This window comes from Coniosporium apollinis (genome assembly GCF_000281105.1).
Source record: "Coniosporium apollinis CBS 100218 chromosome Unknown supercont1.10, whole genome shotgun sequence".
Classification (NCBI taxonomy): domain Eukaryota; kingdom Fungi; phylum Ascomycota; class Dothideomycetes; genus Coniosporium; species Coniosporium apollinis.
Window position 1 is genome coordinate 200260 of NW_006913272.1, and position 25756 is coordinate 226015.

At 55.5% G+C, this 25756-nt stretch overlaps 9 protein-coding genes across 9 annotated transcripts; 5 read left to right on the forward strand and 4 right to left on the reverse strand.

Annotated features, from left to right (window-relative positions):
* Positions 1-880: 880 nt before the first annotated feature.
* Positions 881-2904, reverse strand: W97_02633 (uncharacterized protein; the record flags this gene model as incomplete). The annotated part of the gene is made up of 2 exons (XM_007780533.1): positions 881-1133; positions 1190-2904. The coding sequence occupies 2 exons, from the start codon at positions 2902-2904 to the stop codon at positions 881-883; spliced, it is 1968 nt and encodes a 655-aa protein (XP_007778723.1).
* Positions 2905-4075: 1171 nt separating this feature from the next.
* Positions 4076-4497, forward strand: W97_02634 (uncharacterized protein; the record flags this gene model as incomplete). Its single annotated transcript, XM_007780534.1, has 2 exons — positions 4076-4174; positions 4264-4497. 2 exons carry the CDS (start codon positions 4076-4078, stop codon positions 4495-4497), a joined length of 333 nt encoding a protein of 110 aa, XP_007778724.1.
* Positions 4498-5438: 941 nt separating this feature from the next.
* On the forward strand, positions 5439-6679 carry W97_02635 (uncharacterized protein; the record flags this gene model as incomplete). Its single annotated transcript, XM_007780535.1, has 4 exons — positions 5439-5572; positions 5623-5769; positions 5833-6516; positions 6577-6679. The coding sequence occupies 4 exons, from the start codon at positions 5439-5441 to the stop codon at positions 6677-6679; spliced, it is 1068 nt and encodes a 355-aa protein (XP_007778725.1).
* Positions 6680-7254: 575 nt separating this feature from the next.
* Positions 7255-8654, forward strand: W97_02636 (uncharacterized protein; the record flags this gene model as incomplete). The annotated part of the gene is made up of 3 exons (XM_007780536.1): positions 7255-7487; positions 7540-8330; positions 8422-8654. 3 exons carry the CDS (start codon positions 7255-7257, stop codon positions 8652-8654), a joined length of 1257 nt encoding a protein of 418 aa, XP_007778726.1.
* Positions 8655-8878: 224 nt separating this feature from the next.
* W97_02637 (uncharacterized protein) lies at positions 8879-10342 on the reverse strand (the record flags this gene model as incomplete). Its single annotated transcript, XM_007780537.1, has 1 exon — positions 8879-10342. The coding sequence occupies one exon, from the start codon at positions 10340-10342 to the stop codon at positions 8879-8881; it is 1464 nt and encodes a 487-aa protein (XP_007778727.1).
* Positions 10343-10944: 602 nt separating this feature from the next.
* On the forward strand, positions 10945-11646 carry W97_02638 (uncharacterized protein; the record flags this gene model as incomplete). Its single annotated transcript, XM_007780538.1, has 1 exon — positions 10945-11646. The coding sequence occupies one exon, from the start codon at positions 10945-10947 to the stop codon at positions 11644-11646; it is 702 nt and encodes a 233-aa protein (XP_007778728.1).
* Positions 11647-16672: 5026 nt separating this feature from the next.
* On the reverse strand, positions 16673-18802 carry W97_02639 (uncharacterized protein; the record flags this gene model as incomplete). The annotated part of the gene is made up of 1 exon (XM_007780539.1): positions 16673-18802. One exon carries the CDS (start codon positions 18800-18802, stop codon positions 16673-16675), a length of 2130 nt encoding a protein of 709 aa, XP_007778729.1.
* A 1462-nt stretch (positions 18803-20264) lies between these two features.
* W97_02640 (uncharacterized protein) lies at positions 20265-21487 on the forward strand (the record flags this gene model as incomplete). Its single annotated transcript, XM_007780540.1, has 4 exons — positions 20265-20279; positions 20386-20448; positions 20498-20975; positions 21069-21487. The coding sequence occupies 4 exons, from the start codon at positions 20265-20267 to the stop codon at positions 21485-21487; spliced, it is 975 nt and encodes a 324-aa protein (XP_007778730.1).
* Positions 21488-23154: 1667 nt separating this feature from the next.
* On the reverse strand, positions 23155-23977 carry W97_02641 (uncharacterized protein; the record flags this gene model as incomplete). Its single annotated transcript, XM_007780541.1, has 3 exons — positions 23155-23522; positions 23602-23805; positions 23857-23977. The coding sequence occupies 3 exons, from the start codon at positions 23975-23977 to the stop codon at positions 23155-23157; spliced, it is 693 nt and encodes a 230-aa protein (XP_007778731.1).
* Between the last annotated feature and the right edge of the window lie 1779 nt (positions 23978-25756).

Consider the following 25756-nt stretch of genomic DNA (forward strand, 5'->3'; position numbering starts at 1 on the left):
AACGCGGTAGTGTCCTTAAAAATGAGAAGCTAGAGGAAGTGTTTGAGGTGGCGTGGTTTGCCGGGCTAAGGTCCGCGTGAGCAAGCTGCAGGTAAACAACTGGGTTGACGACGCAGGAAAGCTTACGGAAGGAAGATGGCGGGGTCGACGAGGACGTGACGGAGAGTGAGGTGGAGGGGGATGGAGAAGGGGGGGGAGGTAGGAGTGAGTGGGGACGAGTAGGTGGAAGGCTCGGAAAAGGACACGGCGGTATCTGATCAGGAGCGTGGTGGTGAGGATGGAGAGTTTGGGGGCACGTTGTTTGGGACCTGGAGTTTTTTTGTCGCTCGCGACCTAGCTTGGTGTCACGGGCCTGCCTCCGGCGGCCTAGTAAGAACATCACGATCCTCACCGCTCAGAGTACTTTACGGAGTAACGCTACGGACAAAACAAGTTTCAGCATTGACATGCCCTCTCAAGCAGTATGCTGCCGAGGTAGTTGGTTGCTCGGTGATTGATCGTCTAGCTTGACAGTGATGGGCATGGAGGTCGTGATGTACCTTGCTCTGCCTGAAGCTGGAGAGCTATATTGTAGTCCTGGACGGCAACCACGAAATCTTTGATATACTGTCATAATCACTGTGGATTAGACAGCTCTAACCCTTTCGAGAGTCAAACGCGTTATCAGAGTTCAACTGACTCGCCCATGCGCTTTAACACGGGCTCTGGCGACGTCTACCTATACTGCACACAAGCCAAAACCCTTTACCACGCCAGACCCCACCACTCTATGCGCGAAACCCGCTCGCCAGATTGCTACAAAGCTTCCAATGCCGCGTTGTGTTGCAGCTGTGCCCCCAGAAACGCCTTGCAGCGATGCTCGTGATAAAGAAGGTCAAACCTAGAACTGAAATCCCCCTTGCGAGAACCTCGCGCCGCCCCTCTGCCCTCCACCGCCAAAGGGACTGCCTCCTGCACCGCCGAAACTGAAGCTGGGGCCGCCGCCGCCCATACCTCCCATTCCGCCCATGCCGCCCATCATTTGAAATAGGACGGCCGGATCAATGTTCATTCCTTGGGCGCCGCCGAAGCCACCACCGAAGGCATCGGCGGGGTCGATGAGGTCTTCGCCGCTGTCGTAGCGAGCACGTTTTCTGGGTGGGCCGTTAGTGGGGAGTCACTGGGTTGGGAAGGATGTGTGGGGACTTACTGCGGATCACTCAACGTCTCGTACGCCTCTCCAATATCCTTGAACCGCTCCGCCGCACCCTCGTCATCTGGGTTCTTATCTGGGTGATGGACGATGGCGAGTTTGCGGTACGCCTTCTTGATCTGGTTATCGTCCGCCTCCTTGTCGACGCCGAGGATCTTGTAGTAGTCTTTCCGCTTGCTCTTCTTCAGTTCAAGCTCCGCGTTCCGCACTTCTTTCGCAATTCCCGGTTCAGACGGGTTGGCCTCGGCGATAGCTTTGTACTCGCGCACTGCGCCTTCCCAGTCCCCAGACTCGCCCATAGCCTTCGCTTTCGTCTTCTTCGCCTTGAGGTACGACGGATCGAGTTCGAGTGCGCGAGTGCAATCCGCAATCGCCGACGCGTAGTCCTTTAGTCGGATGTGGCACAGTGCTCTGTTCTGTAGGATCTTCGAATTCGTGCCCTTGTTGTTCGGATCGACCTCGAGCGCCTGCGAATACATGTCCACGGCCTCCTGAAACTTGCCGGCTTTGAACAGTGCGTTCCCCTCCTCTTTCATCCGGTCTAGCTTTTGCACCATCCGCAGATACTTGACCGCGTCCTTGAAGTCTGGATCGCAGGCCAGCGCCTGTCGGAAGTGTTGTATTGCCTTCTCATTCTCCCCTTGTGCGTATAGCGCCCTGCCCCTGAGCACCAGAGCCTCTGGATCTTGGTTGTTATTCCGGAGAAGCGACATCGCAATGTTCTGCGCCTCTCCCAGCGCGTTCGCATTGCCCATCTTGAGGTACGCCTCCCCGCGCATCAACTTCCACTTCCGCGGCCTGTCCACCATGCTCCCCAGCCCCCGCTCTGCCTGATCTAGCGCGTGCAGGACCATGGACCCAGACGTCCCGCTCTGGAGCGCGTCCTCCGCCTGCTGGATGTGGTGCAGCATGTTCACTGCCGGAGCCTTGTCCTTGGCCGACACCGGTTCTGATATCCTGTCATACACATCTAGCGCTTCCTGTGGCCGGCCCAGGCTAGTGTATATCCTCGCTAATCTGTGTAGGATTTTCGGGCTGTTGGGTTCGAGCTCGTCAGCCTCTTTGGCGTCTTCAAGCGCCTCTGGATAGCGCTCTGCGGAAATATAGGCGGCGGCCCGGTTCGAGCGATACGTTGAGGCTTGAGGGTCTGCCTCAATCGCTCTGGTATACTCTTGAATAGCCTTGTCGAATTGTCTCGCTTTGAAGAATTTGTTGCCGGCCGCTTTGCATGCCTCAGCGTCTACGGCTAGTTTTTGCGGTTGCGGCGGCGGACTTGTGGGCGTGCGGTGCGGTGGTGGTGGGGGAGCTTGGTCGGCTTCGCCATTGATGCCATTGGTCTGGGGGAGGGCTGCGGAAGGTGGTGAGGCGGCAGGACTGGCTGGAGGAGGTGACATTGTGTTCTCCCGATCGAGGTCCATGGACGTAGGCTGGTCGCTGCTCATGGCAGACATGGTGGAGGCTGACAGGCGCTTTCGCTCCTCTGGCGGGAGGTTCAGAGGGTGTGTGTCAGGGTCAACTTTCGATTTGGAGGACCGAGAGAAGCTGTTGCTCGAGCGGGCGGAATCTGTTCTTCTTGTCTTCTCACGCTCTTTGGAGGGCTTGTCCGCAGGCTTCTTCTCGGGAGAGAGAGGTGGAGTGTTCTCGGTGGTGGTGCTGGTGTCGGCGGTGGCTTTCTTTTTGGAATTTTTGCTGAAAATGTTTGGCAGAACCATCGGGACCGGTAGTGTGGGAATGGGTTGTCAGGTTGCGGGGACAGCCGGGCTTCCTTCACACGGCTGCAGCGTTGCACAGAGATCCGGCAGCAAAAAAATCAATACCTAGGTATGGGGGGAGGCTAAATCGGTTGTGGAGGGTCCCAAGGTTGTTTTTGCTTGGGTCCCAGCGGGTCGCACGTCGGCAGAACGCCATCGAATCTTCGACGCTTGGTGCTGCTGGAGCTTTGTGCAAAGAAGTCATTGGTCGTGTGTATCGCCATGCGAATTACAGTGTCGCCATACGCAAGACGTTCTATGGCCCATATGAAAGTGCCACAACAACACCTATATGGTTTCGAGGACAATCATACTGTCGCTTTCTGCCTCAGGCATGTCAAAGATTGACCAACCTCCCATCCCTGTCGCTACCTAGGTAGACCCTGCCTTGCATCCTGACCGAAAATCTAACACAGGGATTTCTGGAGAGGCTAACATCGAGACCATAACTTGTAGCTCTAAGTACTGAACGGCTACAGGCATGGTTTCGTCTCCCGTATCAGCGGATCTCCCAGATCATGAAGGCAGAACTCCACAGCAAGCTCGAGTGTCCATGTAAGTCTTGTCATAAAGCAGTAGCTTCGACATCGCTCACGTGACGGGTTATCCCGGAGTGCAGCTCCCCGCCTTCGCCCAAGCGCTGCAGTCTTGGGAGCTTCGTCAGCTGTAGCAACGACCTCTTCACCTCTGACGGACTAGACTGCTCAGCTTCAGCTATTCCTGCAAACAACCCGCAAATCCCCTCAGCTGCTGACCGGCAGGTTGCCTTATTCACCGTCTCACTTGCATCATCAGCTGCACTTGGCTGCAGCTCATCCCACCTGACAGGTTCAGCAGCTGTCCGCCCAGCCAGAGGTACCAGGCCAGCACAACCTCCACGACCGTGCCTACCCACGAACACATCCTGATACCGTGACGAAAAGTCGTAACTCATAGCGTCTCCACATCCTCCTTCTCCGCTCCCACGCCCTTCAGAGCCCTCGTCTACGACCTGTTGGCCCAGGAAGGGCCTTACCACGATAGTGAAGCAAGCGGTTCAGATCAGTGTACCAGGGAGCCAGACACTCAACCTCGTTACCTGTAGCAGCAGTAGTGCCCGTATCAAACCGGCACCGAGCACATAGTCTCGACAATGGGACTAGCATACAACATCTACCTCAACTCCAAGCGCGTCTATGGCTGCAAGAACTGCAAGACACACCTCTCCAACCACGATGATATCATAAGTCGAGTGCGTCGTTTCCCCCCAGCATTGTGATGTTGTTACCCACTGCAGCTTTGTCTACTTGGTCCGACCTGACTGACGATTGCCGTGGACAGAACTTCCGCGGCCAGCACGGCAAAGCCTACCTCTTCGACTCAGTCGTCAACATCATCCAGGGCGAACAAGCGGAGCGAAACATGACGACCGGCCGACACATCGTGCGGGACATCAGCTGCCGGCAGTGCAAGGAGACGGTCGGCTGGAAGTACGACAAGGCGTACGAGGCTGCGGAGAAATACAAGGAGGGCAAGTACATCCTCGAGGCCGAGCTGCTCTGCAATGTGAATTAGAAGAGGAAGCGGAGAGCATAAGTGGGCTTTCTGATGGATTTCGACATTTGCATTTGGGGCGTTGAGCAGGCGGGCATGTATCGGAGTTTTCTGGACCGTTATTGCGGATTAAGATCACGAACTCAGACGACTTCTCTCGGATCTATCACTTCCCACGACATGACGGTTCCACTGTGGGAGTATCCGGCGAGCGGTCGTCATTCTGGGTCATTTCGGGCCATTGGTAGTTATACGGCGGACATATAACTAGTCCTTCTCGACCCACATCGAGCAAAGGCCATCTGAAGTCCGTTGCTCCATGAAAAGCCACTCGTGGCCCTGGAGATGGATAGCCCAAGCACACAGCCCGTAAGTCAAAGGTACCTCAGGCGATTGGTGCATTAGAGAGCTGAGCTGCTGGTCGTCTTTTGCTTCCTATCATATGGAATTGTCTAGTTGCTCCATAATTGATAAGATCATGGGTCCAATCTAAGTGGTGAATTTGGTATCAAACAAGCTGGAGCAAAGATGCGGCAGCGGTCTTTTCGAGCGGCCCTTGGAGTACTAGAGGCTCTCCTATCATATCCAAAGGGAGCAACAGCATCGAAACCTCCCAACCAATGGCGACTTCATGCTTGCAAACCTATTCCAGACTGTCAGGAACGCTTCCGTGGGATTTAAATCCCCATCCGAACATGCCCCGTCCAGACCATCCAAGGATCGGCTCCAAATCATCTACCCCGCAATGTCCTGTCATCCCGCAAAGAACCCCACCACCTCATGGAACCTCGGATTGACAGATGTTCCATTCGACAGATACATATCCCATAGCCGCGGTCACCTACAGAATGGCTTCTCTAGTATCCCTGTCTGCTCTCTGTGCCATTTTTATATTCCTATCAGGTCTACATCCGCCAGACTAAAGCTTCCGCCTAAACCTGAGGAGTAGTAAATACCCCATCATGGCCAAAGACACAATGCGCGCCGTCATCTTCAAAGGGCCAGGCAAGGTCGTCCTAGAAGACCGGCCGATACCCAAGATCCAGGATCCCACAGACATCATCGTCAAGGTCAAGAACACAGCGTTATGCGGCAGGTATGTCCTCCACTCGCCAGAACAGCAGAACAAACACTCACCCGGCGCAGCGAACTCCACGTCTTCCGCGGCCACCAGCCGAGTCCCACAGACTTCATCATGGGGCACGAGTTCACCGGCATCGTGGAAGAAGTCGGAGATGCGGTTAAGACGGTCAAGAAGGGCGACCAGATCGTGTCGCCGTTTACCGTGTCGTGGTATGCCCCGAAGCCGCCCAACACTCAACCAACTTGCGTGACAAGGACTGACACCAGCCCCAGCGGCGAATGCTTCTACTGCAAACAAGGCTTCTCCTCCCGCTGCGCCAAATGCCTCCTATTCGGCACCGCAGCCCTCGACGGCGCCCAAGCCGAATACGTGCGTGTCCCGCTCGCCGACAGCACAGTCATGAAAGCACCCGAAGAGATCTCCGACAACGCGCTCGTGCTCATGGCCGACATCTTCCCGACGGGCTACTTCGCCGCGCACAACGGCTTCAAGGACCTCTCCAAAGAGCAGATCGCCGAAGCCACGGTGGTCGTCATCGGCTGCGGCCCCGTGGGGTTGTGCGCGGTCATCAATGCCGCCGACTACAAACCCAAGCATCTTTTTGCGGTCGACAGCGTCGAGAGCCGGCTCGAGTTGGCCAAGGGCTTAGGCGCCGAGCCGCTGAATTTCCAGCAGGACAGGGAGGGGCTCGACAAGCGGATCAAGGAGGTTACGGAGGGCCGCGGGGCCGACGTGGTCATTGAGGTCGTCGGGCTGAGCCCGGCGCTCAAGATGGGATTCGATATCCTAAGGCCCTGGGGCGTTATTTCGAGTGTTGGCGTCCATAATGGGGAGATTCCGTGGACGGGCAATCAGGCGTATGGCAAGAACCTCAGGATTCAGATGGGCAGGTGTCCCGTGAGGAGTATATTCCCACAGGCGCTGAAGAAGTTGGCGGAGAAGCAACATATGCTTGGGTAAGTTTTTTGAAGCTCCATGGTCCTAGGGGTTGTTGATGGTACTGACGTGGTATCCAGGTTCATGTCGGACAAGGTTATGCCGCTGTCGGAAGCGGTGGAGGGCTATGATATCTTTGATAAGATGAAGGCGCAGAAGGTCGTTTTCGAGGCGGAGAAGTGAGTTGATAGACCTGAGCTGTTGGATGTGAAGATACACGTGTTGGATTTGGACCCTATATTATACATCTTGGACAACCTTGGCTGAGATCGCCTCAAGACCCAACCTAACTCTGTCTTGCCGGTGTCAAACACTCCATGATAATTCTAATCGCGCTATGGCGATACGCTAGAGCGCTGAGTCGACGGGCACAAACGCTTTTATGGCTAAGGGGGCTCTTATAATCTTCAAGACTTCCATGCTTGTAGCTGTCGATGTGATATGGTCCTTGGAGGCGTGAGCGTTTTTGCTGCGGTTTTGGGTATTAGGTATGCTGGAGGACGGCCCCGGGGGAGCAAGATCAGGGTGAGGCTGAAAGCTTTCGAGGATTCCCGCATGTGGGGCACCCTTGAAACCTACCGATCCGGGGGTGACCTCAAAATGCCACCTCTCATGTATGATAGAGGAGCAGCACAAACACACACCACCTTCATTCAGCAGCTTTATACCTGTCACTCTTTTCAACTGCATACAAACACTCGCTGTTACTCCCATTGAGTCCATCCGAGCGGACCTCGAGTCCCTCACCCGATCCACGAATGGCGCGGCAGAAGCAACCCTCGATGCGCCGCGAGCCTTCCGATCTCTTCAAGCAGAATGGGTCCGCCGAGAAGCACAGCACGAGGTCAGCGAACGGCGATGTGATAGATCGTGTCATAGAAAAGCAACTATCCAACGGCGCCGCGAAAGGACTACTATCCGCGCAACCCCCCGAGTCGCAGGCCGGTATACTCCAACTCGGCATCTGCGTAGCCGGCATCTACGCCTCCTTGTACGTGCCTCCCCCTTCACAATTTCTATAACCTCTAACACCTCCCTCCCAGCCTCGCCTGGGCCTTCCTGCAAGAGCGCATAACCACAACCCGCTACGGCCCCCCCGGGGCCCCCGAAACCTTCACCTTCTCCGTCTTCCTCAACACCATCCAATCCTTCCTCGGCTTCCTCAGCGGGTACGCCTACCTGCTCCTCTCCACCCCCACCGGGCGTCCCACGCCCCCAATCTTCCCTTCCACCTCGATCCTGCCTCCACTATTCCTGGTGGCTGTGACCAGCAGCCTCGCCTCCCCCTTCGGCTACGCCAGCCTGAAACACATCGACTACATAACCTTCATCCTCGCCAAGTCGTGCAAGCTGCTGCCGGTCATGTTCCTGCACATCAGCATCTTCCGGAAGCGGTACCCGCTGTACAAATACGCGGTCGTGGGGCTCGTGACCTTGGGCGTCGCGCTCTTCACCTTGCACGCGCCGACGACGAGCAAGAAGCGGGCGAGAGCCGTGGAGGGGAGCAGCGCGTGGGGGCTGCTGCTGCTGGGGATTAATCTGCTGTTTGATGGCCTCACGAATAGTGTGCAGGACCATGTTTTCGCAACCTTCAAACGATACACAGGCCCGCAGATGATGTGTGCCCAGAACCTGCTGTCGACGGCGTTGACGCTGGGGTATCTGTTCATGAGCCCGTGGGTCGCGCAGACGGGCCTGGGCGCCTGGCTGGGCATGCAAGCGTCCGGCGCAGGGGAGCTGGGCGAGGCGCTAGCGTTCCTGGGGAGGTATCCGGAGGTTGGATGGGATGTGCTTGCGTTTGCGGGATGCGGGGCTATCGGCCAGATTTTTATCTGTGAGTTACCTTTGTCGTTGTTACGTGGACCTCCGCTGCTGTTCGGTAAGCTGTATTCGTTCATGACACGGGCGCTGATACTACCTGCCAGATTACACGCTTTCGCACTTCTCGTCGCTACTTCTAGTCACCGTGACGGTGACGAGGAAGATGCTGACGATGCTGTTTTCCGTCGTGTACTTTGGGCATAAGATTCAAGGCATGCAGTGGCTGGGTGTGGGGTTGGTATTTGGAGGGATTGGAGCGGAGGCAGGAGTAAAGATGTGGAATGACAAGGCGAAGCAGAAAAGCAAGGGGCCGGCAGGTGAGAAGAAGGAGTTATAGAATCAAGAGATAGAAAGCATCTAGACTTGGCGATTGCATCGGAGGCGTTCTGGGGTTCTTTACCAAGCGTGCTAAAGTATCAAAGCACTCATAAGGTGGATGCATGGTTGACAATAACGAATTTGAGAAAGCCCCAGGCTTGTCATAAAAATCTAAAAAGAACATAATGGTACCCAGTATTCGCTTTACCCAACGCCAAACTGTACAGCGAATGTGCAGCACCGCTACCCCCAATACTTCGAAAGTTGCTTCCTGAAGCTCTCTCCCTCTTCCTCCCTCTTCACCTTCGCCGCACCCTTCTTATCAACTCCATCCCTCATCTCGACCCCCTCCTCGACATCCCTAACCTTCTGCTCCACCTTTGGCGGCACGCCCTCAACCTTCTTAACCTTCTTCCCCTCCACAAACATCATGATCCCCGCCGCGCCCGCCACTCCACACGCGAGCGCCACAAACAAGCCCGTGGACCAAGCCGGGCGTTCAATCCGATTGTAAGCCCACATGCATACGCACAACGCGATCTGGAAGAAGGTATTCCACACATTCATCCAGATGACGAAATCCATCTTCCACTTCTTGGTGGGCGGCGACCGCACACCCGTCAGCGGCTCGTCGGGGCGCTTGCTCGGCGGCAGCGGCAGTGCTGGGTTCATCTCGTCGGGAACCTCGTCCGCGGTCGGCAAGCTCAGCTTGTCGCTGCCCGGCAGCCGGAACCAGCTTCTGTTGATGCCGGCAAGCCTCCTCCACCCGTTCACCTTCTTCTCTTCCTTGGTAGCGCCAGGGCCGTACCATCCCGTCCTTGCCTGGATAAGGAACCGCAGGTCCCGAAACCGCCACGGCGCGAGCCCGAAGCCCGTAACGCAGAACAGCGCATTGAGGATCTGGGACGTGATCTCGACCCAGATCCTGCGCGGGGAGTTGATGTGGTTGCATGAGGGATGGCACATCGCGGGCGCGGCGTTGCAGAGGAGGAGGAAGAGCATGCCGCCCCAGGCCACGATGTTTAGGCCGTAGAGCGTGATGGAGAAGCCCGGGATGGTGAGGAACCAGCGCCAAAAGGCTTTCAGGCCGATTAGGGTGCTAGTTGTCCAGGGGAGTTTGGGGGGTGGTATGTAGCCGTTTGCGTAGGGAGAGGTGGCGGTGGGAGGGGTGGTTGCACGGGCAGAGCCTCCAACGGATGAAGTCGCGTCTGTGGTGTCTGTATTGGCCGTGGTGGTTGGCACTATGGTCTTCTCGGCGGCTTTGGATTCTGTCGCTGGGTGCGTCTGTGTCTCGTCGGCGCGCGGCCCTATGCTTGCGTCTTCCTCTGCTAGATGCGGGAACGGCTCTGCACCCGTACCAGCGCCTCCGCTCATCTTCCTCTGCCGACCCGACCACCCTGAACTCCCTCGACTCCCGATCCGGGGTCTGCTTCTCTCACCACCGCTGCCTCGTCGCTCTTGCGCCGCTGGATCCTGCCATCCGTCGTGTCCGAATGAATTCCGTCGTATGTCTGACAGAGACGGTGCCCGGGCGGCATTGATACCGGTGGCTGCCCACATGCCGAGCGGCGGGTCGGCGTTCATGAGCTTAATCGACGCAGACCGGAGGAGGGTGCTTGCATTTGAGACTACCGATGCATTGGTGGTGGCGCGGGGGCGTCTTTGTGAGGTCGGTGAGGTTGGTGAGGGGGGTGCGTCTGAAGCCATGATGGGCATTGGGTTGGTGACACGACGGAGGGTCAGACAAGAAAGATATGATGGAAGGATGCAATTGTCGACTACGCGGTATCGTCAAGAATGATTTGATGATTCTTCGGCCTCTGATTGAGCGGCGGCGGTCCCAATGATCTCCCAGGATTATTCCAGGGTTCTAATGGAGATGAGGAGGCACGTGTAAACAAAGCGAGTCGAATCGCAGGACTGAACGGTGGAGGTCGAGTCTAGCGTCGTTTCAAGTAGGCAGGCAGGTGGTGTGCAACATCTTGAGGATGTCCAATGCTCCTTCTGATGATGGAGGACTGATGGCGGCCATACGGAGCCGCGTGTGTGTTTGCCAATTCGCCCCATCGCAGTTGGCCCCGTGTTTGCTTGGCGGTGGGGATGATCGGGTGGCTTGGACCCTGATGCGAGCTGAGTCAGCGCGGGTATGCAAGATTGTGTTGCAGCAATTCGCGTTTCGCGCGTGAAGAGCAAAAAAGTTGCGCGGCAGTGGTGACTCCCGCACAGTTAAACTTAAACAGCAATTACAACTCCTGCGGCGTCGTCCTCATCAGCGCGCCTCTCGACCCCGCCCAGTCTCCATACCCACCATGGCCGCCGCAACAGTCTCCCCATCCCCTCCATCAGCACTCTCGAAGCTCATCTCGACCCGCACACCTACCGATTCCACCCACCCCGCACACCTTCACCACCTCACCCTCCAAATCCAGCACAACCTCCAGTACCAGCACCTCTGGACCGCCCTGACCATTCACACTCACTCGCCTCTCTCACCTCACAAGCTACTACCGCGCCCGCTCATCTCGGGCCTGCCACCGCAACGCCTGTACGTCCATCCTGATGAGCAGGTTGAACTGTTGGCGAGAGAGGCGAGGAGACGGAAGCAGAGGAGAATACAAGAAGGGGTAAAGGGAGGGGGGAAAGGCGATGCGGAGAAGCCCCCGCCGGAGCGCGAGTGGGTGCTCCCGACGCAGGTGAGGGAGAAGTGGAGTCTGCGGCGGTTCGGGGAGGTGTTTGAGGGGATTGGGGTGGTGCCACCGGAGCCTGCGGATAGCGAGCCGGTCATATCTAGGGAGAAGACGCAGGAGGAGAAGGCGAAGGACGACGCTGATGATGATACCGGTGCTACGGATTCTAGGAGATCTGAGACCGAAACTGAGGGAGCGACATCACAACCTGCGGCAAACAAGTGGAGGACGTTGAAGAGGGTGGTACTGGCTACGCTCGATGATGACAGCACGGTTGTGTACTACATCGTGCATGATGGGATTGTGAAGCCGCGGCAGAATTGAATGGAGTTGCTGGGAATGTATTACAACTCGCAAGCCGCGGCGCAAGCGAAAATATGTCTCCGGGAACCAACATCTTCAAGCCGTTGCGGCTGCCGGGCCTATTCGGAGTGGGTGCCTCCGCACGAGAAGTGGTGCGAAGCAGGAGCTTATGGACCGCGAGGCGCTGTGTTGCAACTCCTTTGATCACTTGAGTAGGGGCCGCAGCTAAAAGGAATAACGCCGTCGGAGGCAGCTGATGGCAGACGATCTTAGTGAGCAGCAAGGAGACTGTGTTTGCGCAGCGAGAAGTTGCCAGTTGCGAGGAGAGCAAGAAAGTCAGGGGGGGGAAGCAAATATGAGTGCTTGATGTGCATTGAAAGCCACGAGTACGTGTTGCTCATAAATGTCCATATATCCGATGAATATCAGGATCTCTCCTACTCTAGTCGGGAACTAGTGTAGTTTGTTATTGGGGGTTGTCCTCTAATATTACAAGCAACGCGTGCTTGATATTGGACTCTCAAGACTCGATTTTCATGGTCAATGGCCCTGTCGGTATGGCGCATTTAGCTCCGGATAGTAAAGGTAGTAACATCAGTGAAAGCACCAAATAAGTCAGACTTCGTCAACGTGATCTGGGAGGGCTACGACTTGCGGCTGAAAGCCCCTGAACTCGCGGTCACGGCGATCACAAGTCGCGTCGAAGATGGCTCACAGCTGCTCGGCCTCGCCTAGAAAACTTAAGCCGCGGCAGGTGTACGAAGGCTATGCGGCTGACTATGACGTCCACCCGCGTTTACGGACTGCTGGGGCAGAGGTTCGACTCGTAAAAGCGCGGTTGCCTTTCTCTTTAGCCAACTTGCACAGCCAGATTCGCTTGTCGGCGCCGCAGGATGTCGCCATCAGTTACAACGCTTGGAATTCTGCGCTGACAATACTCTGTAAGTTATCGGATCCTGGAGGATGAGGTGCGGCGTTGTCGCGGCTTGCCTTGTTGCCGGACATCAGACCCTATTTGAGGAGCATCAGCGTTGGCTCCTCGATCGTCAAGGACGCCTTATCCAGTGACAAGGCTCTTCATGTTGATCGACTGCTATGAACCATGGAGTGTTTCTGATAGACTCCCTTGGCTTTGGAGCCCGCCAGCCCGCAATAGCAGTCCTCAAGCCTTCAAGCCATAAACCGCTTGGCAATCGGCGTCGGTGCTTCACAACGACAAGGGGGAGGCCGTATTTTTAGTAGATGGCGCAGCACGCGGACATCGACGGTGTGTTCAAGAGCTGGAAAGCTAACGCCTTTCGAACTAAGACTCCCGCCGGATGAGCCGTGCCGAGTCTCATCCTCGACATCGCACTCTTCTCACACGCGGGAGGATGATCACGGAGCATGGCGACGAACGCGGAAGTCATCCAGCGAGCGGTGAGCTCCTTCAGGCGAGACAGAAGCCTACGATGTGACTTCCTTCAGCGGCAACCCTGCTGTCTGACAGCCAGAATACTCAAATTCCAGCCCCGAATAGGTCTCGCTACAAATCTCCGTAGTTTCACGCCCGCTCAGCCGTCACGGGCGCCATGGTATTAGATCTTCAGGGCTCAAAGCCGTTCAGGTAAGTACATATTCGCTTCTGCCCCAGATCACGATGCTTCAGTAACCGGCACCCTCGTACCGTACTTGGTCCCCCCCGATGTATCGCTAGCCCCGCATATACGATAGCTCTGCTCGTTCGATCCTTACCTGATCGGTCCTGTATGTTGGCAATACAACCTTGTTCTAAGCTACTGCCCTCTATGGCTGATCCGTCCTATATTTCTGATACCGCCCTGCTGCTTGTCCAACCCTCCGCAATACCTCTGATGATTGCTACACCACCTTATATGGCCGCCGGAAGGAGCCATCACAACCCGAACGCTTCGTCATGGGAACAATGTAGCACCGAAAGTCGACTGGTAGACCGGGCAGCAGCTCAGGACTATAACCCGGCTTTCACTTTTCCTCATGAAAGACGCAGACCAAACTCAGAGCATCCAGCAACTGTCAGGAGGAAGCCGGCCCCTTTGTCCCCATCTGGCAACAACAGAAGCCAATATCTTCTCGGCGCCCCGCAACACTCGACTCAGCCGATCAGATCTGCCCCAGCAACGGCGACATCTTTCTGGCAGTCATCACCTCAACCTATGTCGTCCACACGGCGTGTGTCAGACAGCAGAGTACCGCAAAGATGGCCTCTGGAACCTGCGGATAGAGCTCACGCTTCCCACGAGATCTTAACAGCCCCAGGTCCTTCCGACTACTGGCAAGTGAGCAGCCCCGCTCGAGCAAGCTCATGGGAGACGCCCACGGCTTCCCATCCGTTACCACACCAATGGCAGAGTTCGGGCATGCAACTACGCTCCAACTCGTGGGACCTAGCTGGAGCTTCTTCATCGTCACAGGATCAGAGTCTTCGAGTTGCCCCATTGCGTCGTCCAAGCCGCCAACAGCGTCCAGAGCCCCTCGTATCCCCGACCGAACCTTTGGTCGATGCTGCGCAGTTTCATCTTTTTGTCGAGGCAACTTCTGGCTTCAGCAGCGAACCCATGTCTTTCAACAGAGATCCGGCGGGCGGCGGATCACGTCCGCCACCGAGCTTAGCGGCAAGGTCCTCGTTTAGCTATCTGCCGCGGGCAACGGCTAGAACGCCTTCGCAGATCTTCATGGATGGCTTGTCCCCTGACGACGAATATCGCGATGACGATGAGCTGCCGGACTATGCTCAGAGTCAGCGCGAGGCTGCACAGCAGCGGAGAAGAGAGGCGACCAGAAGGGCAGAGGAGCTGGAGCAGCGGTGGATGTCGGCGAGAAGAGGTCGATGAGGCAAATTCGAAGCGGATTGTGCACATTCATCATCGAGCTGCCCAAAACTAAGAAGGTCGCAGTCGTTCAGAAGGCACGAAATCACTTCTGCTTTTGGCTGCCGCCTGTTTAAAGACGGCCGTCATGTAGCAGCTTTTCTCCCTCGGGTCCGTTTCTGAAGTAGTAGATATACCCGCCGTATGGCAACACTCGCTAGACTCTTAGATTCATCTGTTTCCACATGAAAGACTGCTTCCTCATCGTCGCCTCGTCAGCATGACTTTCACTTTCCTGTCTGAGGCCCCACGCATCTGCGGGCGAAAGTACGGCAGCCGAACGAGAAGCCATAACGTCATCCTCTTCGCTGAAGCTGCAGTCAACTTCGAACGCTTTACTCTCAGCGGTAAGTAGCAGGCAAATATCTTTCACCAACCAGATACTGTCGCGCAACAGGGCCTCATTGCATCCTGTATCAAAAGCGGTAGGTACTATATCTGATACAGGAGGCTTTGCCAGTTGGACTGTGCCCCAATCAGATGCAGGCATCACCTCGTATGATGCGGCTTATTGCATACACGTGTATCTCACCACGCCTCCATTCTCTGCCATAACCGCATACGAGATACCTGTTAGCTCTTCAGATGGACTTGTTCGTTTCCTCTGTCATGCTTTAGTTCCTCCGTTACCTTCCCGGCACGGCGCTGCATGAGTAGAGGATCTCCGAAATATTGACGCCATCCTCTGCGCACAACCAGCCTGGACCTGCGTGGTAGACAATACACCGATAGAAGTACAGTATCAGCAAGGGCTTACCAGCCTGCAAATATTCAAGACCATCCTCCACTTACTTGGCATTTTGGAGCGGCCACCACAGGCACAGCTAACCGTACTGCATAAGGTACTTGCTATCAAGTTGGATTTGCTGATTCATAAGGAATACACCGCTTACAGCATCCACGCATGAATCTCCTTTGTATCAGCCACACGTTACGGCACCCCTCATGACCCTCCGGAACAGATGACTCGCCCCATGCACGACACGTTTGGTCCCTCAATCAACAACATCGACACAACTCCGACCTCTAATCCAGCATAACCTAGCGCCCCAATCGTTGAGCTGTAGGCATATACTGCGAACCGGCTGAACCTCATCACTGCCAATGCTCCTCCATTAGCATTTCTCGCTGTGGTCATTCAGTCCAAGATACTGTTCGACCAGACTACCAGAGACTCCTCCAAGTCTTCACGGCACAGTGTGCGTGAGCGGGGCCGTAGAAGAGCTCAGCCGACATGATACATTTAGCATTCGGCCAGGGAGAACGAGAAGACGTGATTAGCGCGCATGCCGAAGTCTTCATCCACTGGGCGCACAGCGCTGAGCGCTACAGCAAGTCGTGACGGAAGTCAGCCCTGTCGGACCAAGAGTGAGCATCGTCTGCCTACGAGCAAGATCCGGAGCAGTGGCCGCTTGTTCAGCCGTCTCTGAAGAGGAACACTCTCGGCCCCACGTATCATTGTCTCAGTGACGACGGCTATGACACTAAAGCCAACCCACCTCTTTCTCTTCTAGCCTAGATGTCGTCCGTTCGAATGCCTATTCACCTTGACACTCGCCCCTTTGAGGGCCCAGTGCAGAAGGCAGTGAGGTGCTGATGAGCTTCCGAAGTCGCTTGCTCCGCGAGCCACTTCGAAACAGGGCAGGCCGAGGGAGAGGTCCTGCGCATGGGCATGAGGGCCGGCTTGATAATTGACCACTGGCGTGTTGGATCGCTGGGTTCGATCGCTTGCAATGTGCGACCTGGATGTGGGCTTTTATGCGTGGGAAAGGAGACGCGAGGTGCTATCCCTTTAGTATGGGTCATGTGTGAAGTCCAGGGGGTAGGATGCTGTTTTCACGATGCTGTGTCAACCGCTAGGAGAAAAGAGTAAGATGGTATCTTGACAGCCCCCGATGAGTGAGGGACTTCTTAGCCTTCAAACCACGGTGCCATTTGAGGCTCTGTAGCGCAGGAATCTTCTCGTCGGACGAATTCGCTACCAATTCGTGCACTCTGGCATAGACAAGAGTACCTATATCATCGCCTACGTCTCGCGTTAGCAACGATGTCAGATTTCACGCAGCTCCATCTGGATTCAAATCATGCAACATTGAACATATCACATTCTCAGCGAAGTAGCGACATGTACATTACAAGAAGCCCAAGCTCCCAGCTTCCTAGCTATGGCTCTCATTCCGAGCAGCAGCGCTCCCCAGAATAACGTCCAAGAAGCTCCTCGGCTTCCTTACGTCGCCGTTAACAACAGCAGGATCATGCACATGGATATAGCTCGCCGTCGTGACCTTCAAGTTCGCCAAATGCTCATACCCGCCGCCTCTAAGCGCAGCCTCGAAATCATCCCACCTGACCCACTCAAGCGGCATCTTCAAGAACTGCGCCCGCGTCTCAGCCATGACGCGCTCGATGGCTTGCGGGTCGAACTCTGCACACCCCTCCATCGGGAAGCGGAAGTCCTGCGCGAGTTGTGCGAGATCGTAGCCGCGGAGGAAGCGTTGTCGCTGTGGCTCGGTCACTGGGTGGCGCTCCCAGTCTGGAAACTCGATTAGGTCGAGCTGTGGGAGGCCCAGGATGCCGGCGGCCTGGAAGCTCAGTATCCACCATTCGTCGTGGTGCGACTCAGGGCTGTCTGGGTCGATCTCCTTGAACCGGACGCGGTGGACGGGGAGGAAGTTCGCGCTGATGCCCATCTCTTCGCCGTCAAAGTGTAGGGGTCGGTTCTTGCCGCGTTGTAGTGCTCGACGGAGCGCTCGTGGGAGTGCCTGTAAACGCTCCTCTCGGTCCCGCTGAGCCTTCTCCGCTGCGATCCTTGCCTGCTCCGTAGCTAGTCTGGTTTTCTCGGCTTCTTCTGCTTCCCGGGCCTCTGCTGCCGCTTTTTCGGCGGCTTTCTCCGCCTCTAGGCGTTCAGCCTCAGCCAGGCGCTCCGCTTTGGCCAACCGCTCCGTCTTGATTGGTTCTGGTGTCTCTTGCTTTATATCTTCCATAGCATCGAGCTCAGGTGGAGGGGCATCCCGTGGAACTGTGTCGGACTTTCGCGAGCGCTCTCCTGACCCCGATTTTCGCCCCAACCGCTTTTCAGGCGCTTCAGGAGAGCTCAGACCGTTGTCTCGGGGCGCATCGTAACTGGGTTTGGGTTTGGCTTTCGCCGCCGGCTTGACAGGTCCCCTGACATCAGAATCGTCGCTCTCGCTCTCAGATTCGTCGGCAACGACGCGCCGCCGTCGCTTGAGTTCGCGATGCTGTTGGAGCTCGCGTTGTTGAAGCTCTCTAGCCGAGACAAGTCGCCCTCGGCCCTTAGGAGGTTCGCTAGAAGCGGTTGTTTTCCGCCCATTCTCGCGGTTGTTGGTCTGGCTACGTGTAGGCGATAGATGACGGGCCCTGCTCTTCTTCGGGCTTCTCTGATGCTGCCGGCGGTACTCGTTGTAATGCTCTTTTAACGTATCACGTTCTTGCTGCCACTTGGGTCCACGGCGTTCCTCGGCAACCTCCCAGTAAGTCTTGCCTTCGCGGTTGCGCCTTGTTGGATCAAAGTTGTCTTGCTCAAGTAATAGCTTGATGACCTTGAGGTGGCCACGGCCGATGGCAGCCAGCATTGGTGTCTCGCTGTGCTTCATAGGGTCGGGGTCAGCTTTCATGCCAAAGCCTAGAAGGATGCTGAGAATCTCGTCGTGTCCGCCTCGAGCTGCTGCTGCGCCGCATGCCATGTTCGGCTTGATATTGCTATTGAGCAGTTCGGCAACCGCGCCCATGTTGCCTTCCGCGGCCTTGATGCGTAGAGTCTCCGTGTTATATTCGTTATAAAGAAGGTTTGTCGATGATGCGTCCTGGCTGGCGCCAGCATCACGTGCCGACTCGTCCGCTCCGTTCGACTCGCGTTGCATTGCCCTCCGGAGCTCTTTCTCGATCTCTTCCGCGTCGTCTACGTCCTCTCGCAGAACATCCAGTGCCCGCTGACCCTGTTTGTTTTGATGGTGCGGGTTGACCCTGGCGACGTTCAGTAAGATTTTGACAACCTCAAAGTGGCCGTTCTCCACGGCATCGATCAGTGGTGTGTCGCGATCGCTATTCTGACAATCCGTTCGGCAGCCTTTCTGAAGCAGAAACTTAACGACGTCTGGAAATCCGTTCAGTGCGGCTTTTTGCAATGGCGTGATTCCCGCGTAGTCTTGCTGATCTAATTCGTCGGGCGCGGCATCGTACGCACCCTGCACAGTCTTTAGATCGCCTTTCTCGCATTCGCGGGCTAGTCTCGTGGCACCGAAACGGTCGACATTCTTCTTGTGCGGCATTGATCTAGCAGGAGACGTTGCGGAGCGATAGATCAACCTCTTGAGGCGCGGCTGCTGCGCGGCAGAAGTTCTCTCTTGAGGTTGTGGAGAGGATGCGTCCGACGAAGAGTCCGAATGGCGTTCCTTGGATTTGCGTGGACCTACTGTAGACTGTGACGATGCCGACCTCTTGTGCGCTTTCAAGTCAGGTGACGCAGGTTGGGTGGTCTTGAGTTTCTGTCGAGGCGGCAGCGGCACATCGTCATTTCGCTTGCGCTTGCGTGAATCTGTTGTCGAGGCGCTTCTCTGCCGAGTGGAGGTCGTTCGCGTTGGTGAAGGCGAGATCTGCTGTCGCGCAGGGCTTGCGGATGTGTGAGATGGTGCACGGTTGCTTGGCGAGGTTGGTGGTGAAGTAGAGTCACTGTAACGACTGTCGCTGCCCTCCGCAGTGTGATCCACTCCGTTGCTCTTCGGCGCGAGTTCCTGTGGCGATGCAGAAATTCCAGCGGAAAGTGCGAGTGGTGAATGTGATTCCGCGCCCTGTGCGCGTTGCGTCACTCCGGCAGCTTGCGATGACGAAACATCTCCGATCTCTTGCTTCACGCGATCGTCACTCTCGTGCTTCACTGATTTGCTCTTCCTCTTGGCCTCGTGTTTTTCGCTCTCCGACAGCACCACCGTCTCCGCCTCGGACTCGTCCTGTGCATGGTGGGAAATTGGTGAGTTGTGGCCATTGGGGATATGCGCTGCGGTAGATCCAGAAGCATGATTAACGAGTCCATCGCTAAGAACAGACGACGACGGCGGTGGAGATGCTGAGGTTGTAAGGCTCGGAGCATGAGGCGGTGTAGGAGGTCGATGAGAGTACGGCAAGCCTTGTTTGGGGTCGGCTGGCGAAAAGCGATGAGAATCCACAGCACCACTAGCAGTACTGTTCATTACGGAGACACTGGCAGTTGTCGCGGTTTCTTCAACATTGTGGCCCAGCCTGAAGTGGTGCTAGAACTGCTCCTCTAATAGCAGTGCACTCTGTGTGAGGTAGCGCCGCAAGAGAGGGCGGAGAGTACTGGGTACGGGCTTTTCCGTGGGCGTGTGGGAGACGGAGACGGAGACGTAGCGTAACGGCGGGTTTCGTGTCGCGTTCGAGTCGTCGCACTCGGCTGTCGTTTGAGGGTGTCGCTTTCGGTGTTTTCGAGGCTCTGGAGTAGTGGAGTAGATTAGTTTGGGAGAAGAGGAGCAAAGGCGTGGGGAGGATGCGACCGAGGGCAAGGCGCTGCTGACTACGACGCTTGGCTTGCAGGAGAATCAGGCCTCCCGTTGTGATTCGTCCGAGGTGCAACGTTCATCTCCGCCGCAAAGCATCCATGGATGGTGTCGAAGCCTGCAGCAAGCCCGAGACGGCCGGGTGGTGCCTTTTCAGCCTGCTGTTGTGGCGTCGTTGTGCCAGAGAATGCCTTGCCGATTTGGCTGACATCCGACCAAAATGCTACCACCCACGGTACGCAAACCGCTGTCATGCACAGTAGCTCCGCGCTGATTTCCCATTTCCCATTTCCCATTTGCAACACATTCTCCCCACACGGTTGACCTGACCGCCTGGATAGCTGGATAACCAGATGGACGCAGCCCAAGCACTGAGGGCGAGCTTTCTGTTCGCAGCCGCCGGTGTAGTCGACGACTGAGCCCTAATGTTGGCTTTCCACTCACCGATGCCAGGTGCTCTTAGTTTACCTCCTGCCAGCCCTTCGCGGACGCTTCCTGGCGTACGGCTCTCGCGCATCCTCCAATTCACCAGACTCAAAGAAGAGCGATGAGAGGACACCGCGAGCTCCCCAGAGCCAAACGCTCGTCAGCCGGTTCCTCGACCATCTGGCAATTTACCGAGTTCCCCACAGCTGGTTCATCCACTTCTATATCCTCTCCGTTGTCTCCTCCCTCTTTTGGGCGCATCAGATTCTCAACAATGGCTACTTCTTCAATCTCGTTGCCTCTTTTGTGCACCAACGCAGAACTAGCATGACCGCCAACCAGGTTCTACTCACGTGGACTCTCATGCTTGCTCAGGGCATGCGCCGGCTCTACGAAAGCGTTGCGTTCTCGAAGCCCTCGAAAAGCCAAATGTGGATCCCACACTGGCTTCTCGGGCTGCTCTTCTACATGATGATGAACATCGCCGTCTGGGTAGAGGGCGTGCGTATGTCTGCCCTTTCCTAATATTTGCACTCCTTGCGCTTCGATCGCCCAATTTCTCTATCAAGATCGTTGCTGAAGAATTCCTACGATACAGCCACCCTCCTCAACCACAAACCACGTGCTCTACACGACCTCCCTTTCCTCTCCATCCTGCCGCTCTCCCTCCGCACCTCCCTGGCAGTCCCCATTTTCCTCCTGGCAAGCGGTATCCAGCATGCTGCCCACCACCATCTCTTCACACTCCCCTCGTCGCCAAACTACGTTCTCCCTACCCATCTCGTCTTTAAGCACGTCCTGTGTCCGCACTACACGGCCGAATGCGTTATCTACCTTTGCCTGTCCGTCATCGCCGCGCCAGTGGGCCAGCCGGTGAACTGGACCGTATTCTGCGGACTTGTTTTCGTGGCTGTGAACCTGGGCGTCACGAGCGTGGGGACGCGGGAGTGGTATGTCGCGCGTTTTGGGAAGGAGAGGGCTGGGGAAAGAAAGGGTATGGTGCCGGGGTTGTTTTGAGGCGTGGGTGCAGTTCTGATTGAGTTTGGTGTATTAAGTCGCGTGCCGCGGTACGGGGCTGTTATCTGGTCGGTACCAGGCAGAGCAAATATGAGGCGACGCACCGAAAAGCATTTCCTCTGCCTCTCGCTGGTTTCGAAGCACGGTGCGTCTGGGTTGTAGAGGCCTTCAACGTATTGTCACATTCTGTGGAAGGATCCCAAGTAGGGCTCGTCCAGAAATACTGAAACCTGCTGAAGCGCAGCATCATCACGCGTTCACAGAGCCGAATGGACAGAGGTCCTGCCTTACCTACAAGGGACGCTCAACAACTCCAAAACCGCCGCCACGCAATGTACGCCAACCGAGATGATGTACGGTTCCAAGGCAAGAACCGATCCGCTCGCGGCTCTAGACCAAGTCAGCATGGATGACATCCTAAGCCTCAGAAAGCAAGCACGGGACCTCGCGAACGAATCCATCGCCTTTGCCTCAGCAACGTCCAAGGTTTACTACGACGCAAAACACAAGCCGCTACGCCTTAAGGAAGGAGACAACGTGTTTCTTAAACTGCATCAAGGCTAAAAGGTCCATGGGCACGCCTCCAGGAAGCTTTCGAATCAAACGCTCGTCCTCGTCCTTGGGCTCCCTTCTGGGTTTTCGGCTGTCGAGGTTGTGAGCGTTTTCCGGCTTGTGCCACCGGTCGTGTTTCTGTGGTTTCCGGCGGTGTCGTGTTCGGTCCTGCGTCCTTCATTTCCTCCTTTTCTAGCATTTGGAGAATACGCCTCCATGCAGGGTCCTCCGGATATCCTTCGGCCACCTTCTGCTCGAATTCCTTTGATACCTCGATGATGGTTGCTTGGAACGTCAGCGCCTCTAACGTGTCATCCGGATCCTTTGGATCGACTTTCTTTTCTCCCATCATCTTCTCATGCAAGATTGAAGCCTCCAGCATCACTGTACCAAAGAAGACTGATAATGAGGGAAGTGAGGTGACTACCAGAGAAGAACGACGGGTGAATGGAAGGGGACAGGAGTAGCGCAGCCGATAGAATATCTACCATAGCAAGGAGCTATACGCCGCTCTCATCTCGCTACTCACAGAGGGGCTGGAGTTGGCGGCTGCGGGAGGCTGGATGCGGAGATCCAGCAGTGGTGAACGAATGGAAGATGGTCTTCTGGCTGTCCGCTCCTCTGGATAATATTTTCCGCTATGCTAGAGTGGCATATTTATGCACATGCAGCGCCGCCATGGAACTTGGGGTCGAGGGCGTAGTTGAATGTCCTGTCACGTGGCTGTCAATTGATGCGACCTCGCATTGCGGCATCTGGGCCTTCTCGCAACCTCAATAGTGGGCAACTTGGGAACGTTCTTAGCCAACAATACCTGGAGCTGAACCTCGTGTGATGAAACCCATCGGTTTGCTGCTCGGCCCTCGATGCAATGATCTTCTCAATAGCGTTTAAGTCACATCCCTTGCACCTATACGCCCGATTTCTGTATCTTTTAATTTCATGACCACACATCTAATGAGGCTACAGATGAGCCGGTAGTGAGAATTTTGAATTTCATACCGGTTATGTACAGTGAGATGGTACACAAAGGCGACCAACCCGAGAACACTAACTGATACAGGCACACCTCGACGTGACAACATGCCAGTTCATGACTTCCGACTCATCGACGCTCAAGGATCGATCCACTCTCCAACGGACTGCGTGCAACAGTCGTTCCCACCTACGCAGAAGGGGATTGAAAAGCCGTTCAGCTTCAAGCATTGGTTCTTGTCCAGACACTCGTCCGCGTGGTTCGCTATGCGACTCGCGCCTACACTTCCAAGTCCGCAGCCAACGCCAATAGGAATGCCGACCTGGGGAGCGACAAAAGACGCGACTGCGGAGACCACTATGCAAAGATCCATCCCCGATTCTATATCCTGATAGAGATCTTTGATCTTTTTGGTTGCTTGACGAGAAAAGATGACGCCGTCCGGGCCGGTGGCTGGCACGGACCTTGCATAAGGGCACGTCGGCTTCGGCTTTGGGTTTGATACCGCTGCAACAAAGAAGTGTTAGCAGGTTGGTTTCTCTTCTAATTACAAACACGGGCTTGAAGCGTGGTGGTTATTACGTACGTGCTTTTACGCAGCATTGCACGTTGCGTGGGCCAGGACATAGCCCCTTCTCGTAACGTCCACCCACACACTTGATCTTGCTGCTGTCATAGCAATTGCCGGCCGAACTTATGAGTGGTGCCGGATTGACTTTGGTGCAGCCTTTGCCGACACAGCATTTGACATCGTTCGGGTCATTGGGACAAGCGCCAGTGACGGTGAACCCTGGTCATCAGGTCAATTGAAGTCCGGTGAAAGGAGGTCAAAAGTTCGTACCTGAGGTGCAGTGGCTGACTTTCTTACAGATGCCGGAACCCTCCTTGGAGTTACATTTATCGCCAATTTTCGCCAGTGATGTACCCGCAAGGGAGAAGAACAGCAGGTAGAGTAGCTTCATGTTTGTGTATAAGGTTGAAGGTGGTTTCGCTCAGCGAAGAAGACAGAGATGAACAGGTTTTGATATAAAGTGCTGACCAGAGCTGCCTTGCTTGAGCAATGAAGATGTCCTACCTGTGGGCCTTCATCGTATTTGTACTTGATGTCCTAAGGATGCGAATATACACCTACAATGCATTCATACTCAGTTTTGGACGATACGAGGCATATGATGATATTTTTGGAGAGATGCACGCTTTCTACCCGAGTCTCCTCGTTTTCAAGATGGCTGAAACTGGCCAGCATCAGTCCAAGGCATTGCAGAACACCGACTGGCTCGTTGGTAATATGCAGGACTACCACTTATTAAGAATACGAAGAAGACGGCAAGCGAAGGAGAAGATAGTCTGTAAGCGATTCCACCCTTTAGCCATGACTTCATATCGTTGGAGATGAACAACAAGGCTACAAGTTGACAGGCTGCAAAATCCGGGGCGCAGCGCTGGGTTCAAAGGATGTGATTGGTGCGTAAAAGCTTAGCGGCGGCTGTCCCTGCAAGTCCAGGGGGCCGGTCCCTCATATCTGCATAACATTGATCTTTAAATAGAGCAGCCTTACCTTTAATTTCCAGAGCACGGGGATAGACCCACCACTCTATGCTCGTTTGCACCAGTTGTTAGCGGAGCCAGATATAGCTTGGGAGGCAGAGATGTCGTCAAGTGCCGAAGACCACACCAGTCGGCTCAATCTCAGACAATAGGCCACGATGGATACGAGGCCAGTACCGTTGAGATGCTCCTCATAATCTCTCATCGCTAGGTACCTGCATGTTCTGAGAGCAAGTCAGGGCAACCGCGTTCTCCCGCACTACTCGCACTCGACTCTCTGTCGCTGAGGCAAGGTCCCTCTTCAACACAACCCGTCGGACCGAACCGCGGAGGCCTCATTCGCATGCAATGCATGTGCGCGATTATCTAGGTATCTACATGGCCTTGACACCCAAAACGGGACAGTGTCTGGTATCCTACTCAGTAAAGCAGTCTTGCGGCCAGAAAACGCATTCACGCTATGTGATGACGTTCGTAAACAGCGTATTCACAAAGCGGTATTAGGGACACGATCGCCATCGGGCACTGGAGGAGCGGGCTGGGAGCAACATCACGCATTTGCAATTTTTTGGAGTGAAGAGAATTCAAGCTGTCCGGTGACATCCTTGCTTGTTCCAGGCCGGCCACTTCTGGAAAGCCATGCGTGAGCGGCGGCAGTCATAACGATCTACCATACCCTCGTATGTAGTGTCATGTTTTCCGGAACAGGTCTCGCACTTTTTACGGTTTTGGATACCACTCAACCAGTCCTTGATGACAGGAGTGTGCAGCAGAGCATCATGGAATCGCGAAGTAGGCCATGTGGGAAGCTTGTGACAGCGAGCCTGCCCAGGTGGAAAGGGCACCGTTTTCGTGCCTGGGCAGATCACGTGCCACCATCAACCTCTTGTAATCATACGATTGGGCTCCACCTCATCCTCACCGCTATGCTAAGTCCGTGATACTAGGCGCTCCGTCTGCCCTCAGCTACCTTGATCAACTTCGCCTAGCGGTCGCTCGGTCGATATACAGGCCCTCAGACGGCTGGTCTTCCTTAAGGTCGAGCAGTCGTACGCCTAACCCCGCTATGCCGCTCTACGCCTCTTTCCCGTTATTCTCTAGCTGCCTCTTGTCAGCCCCAATCCACAGATATCTCATCAGGGCGTCATCTTTGTGAGAGTCTACTCAGAGTTTTGTAAGCTTGGTAATGGTCG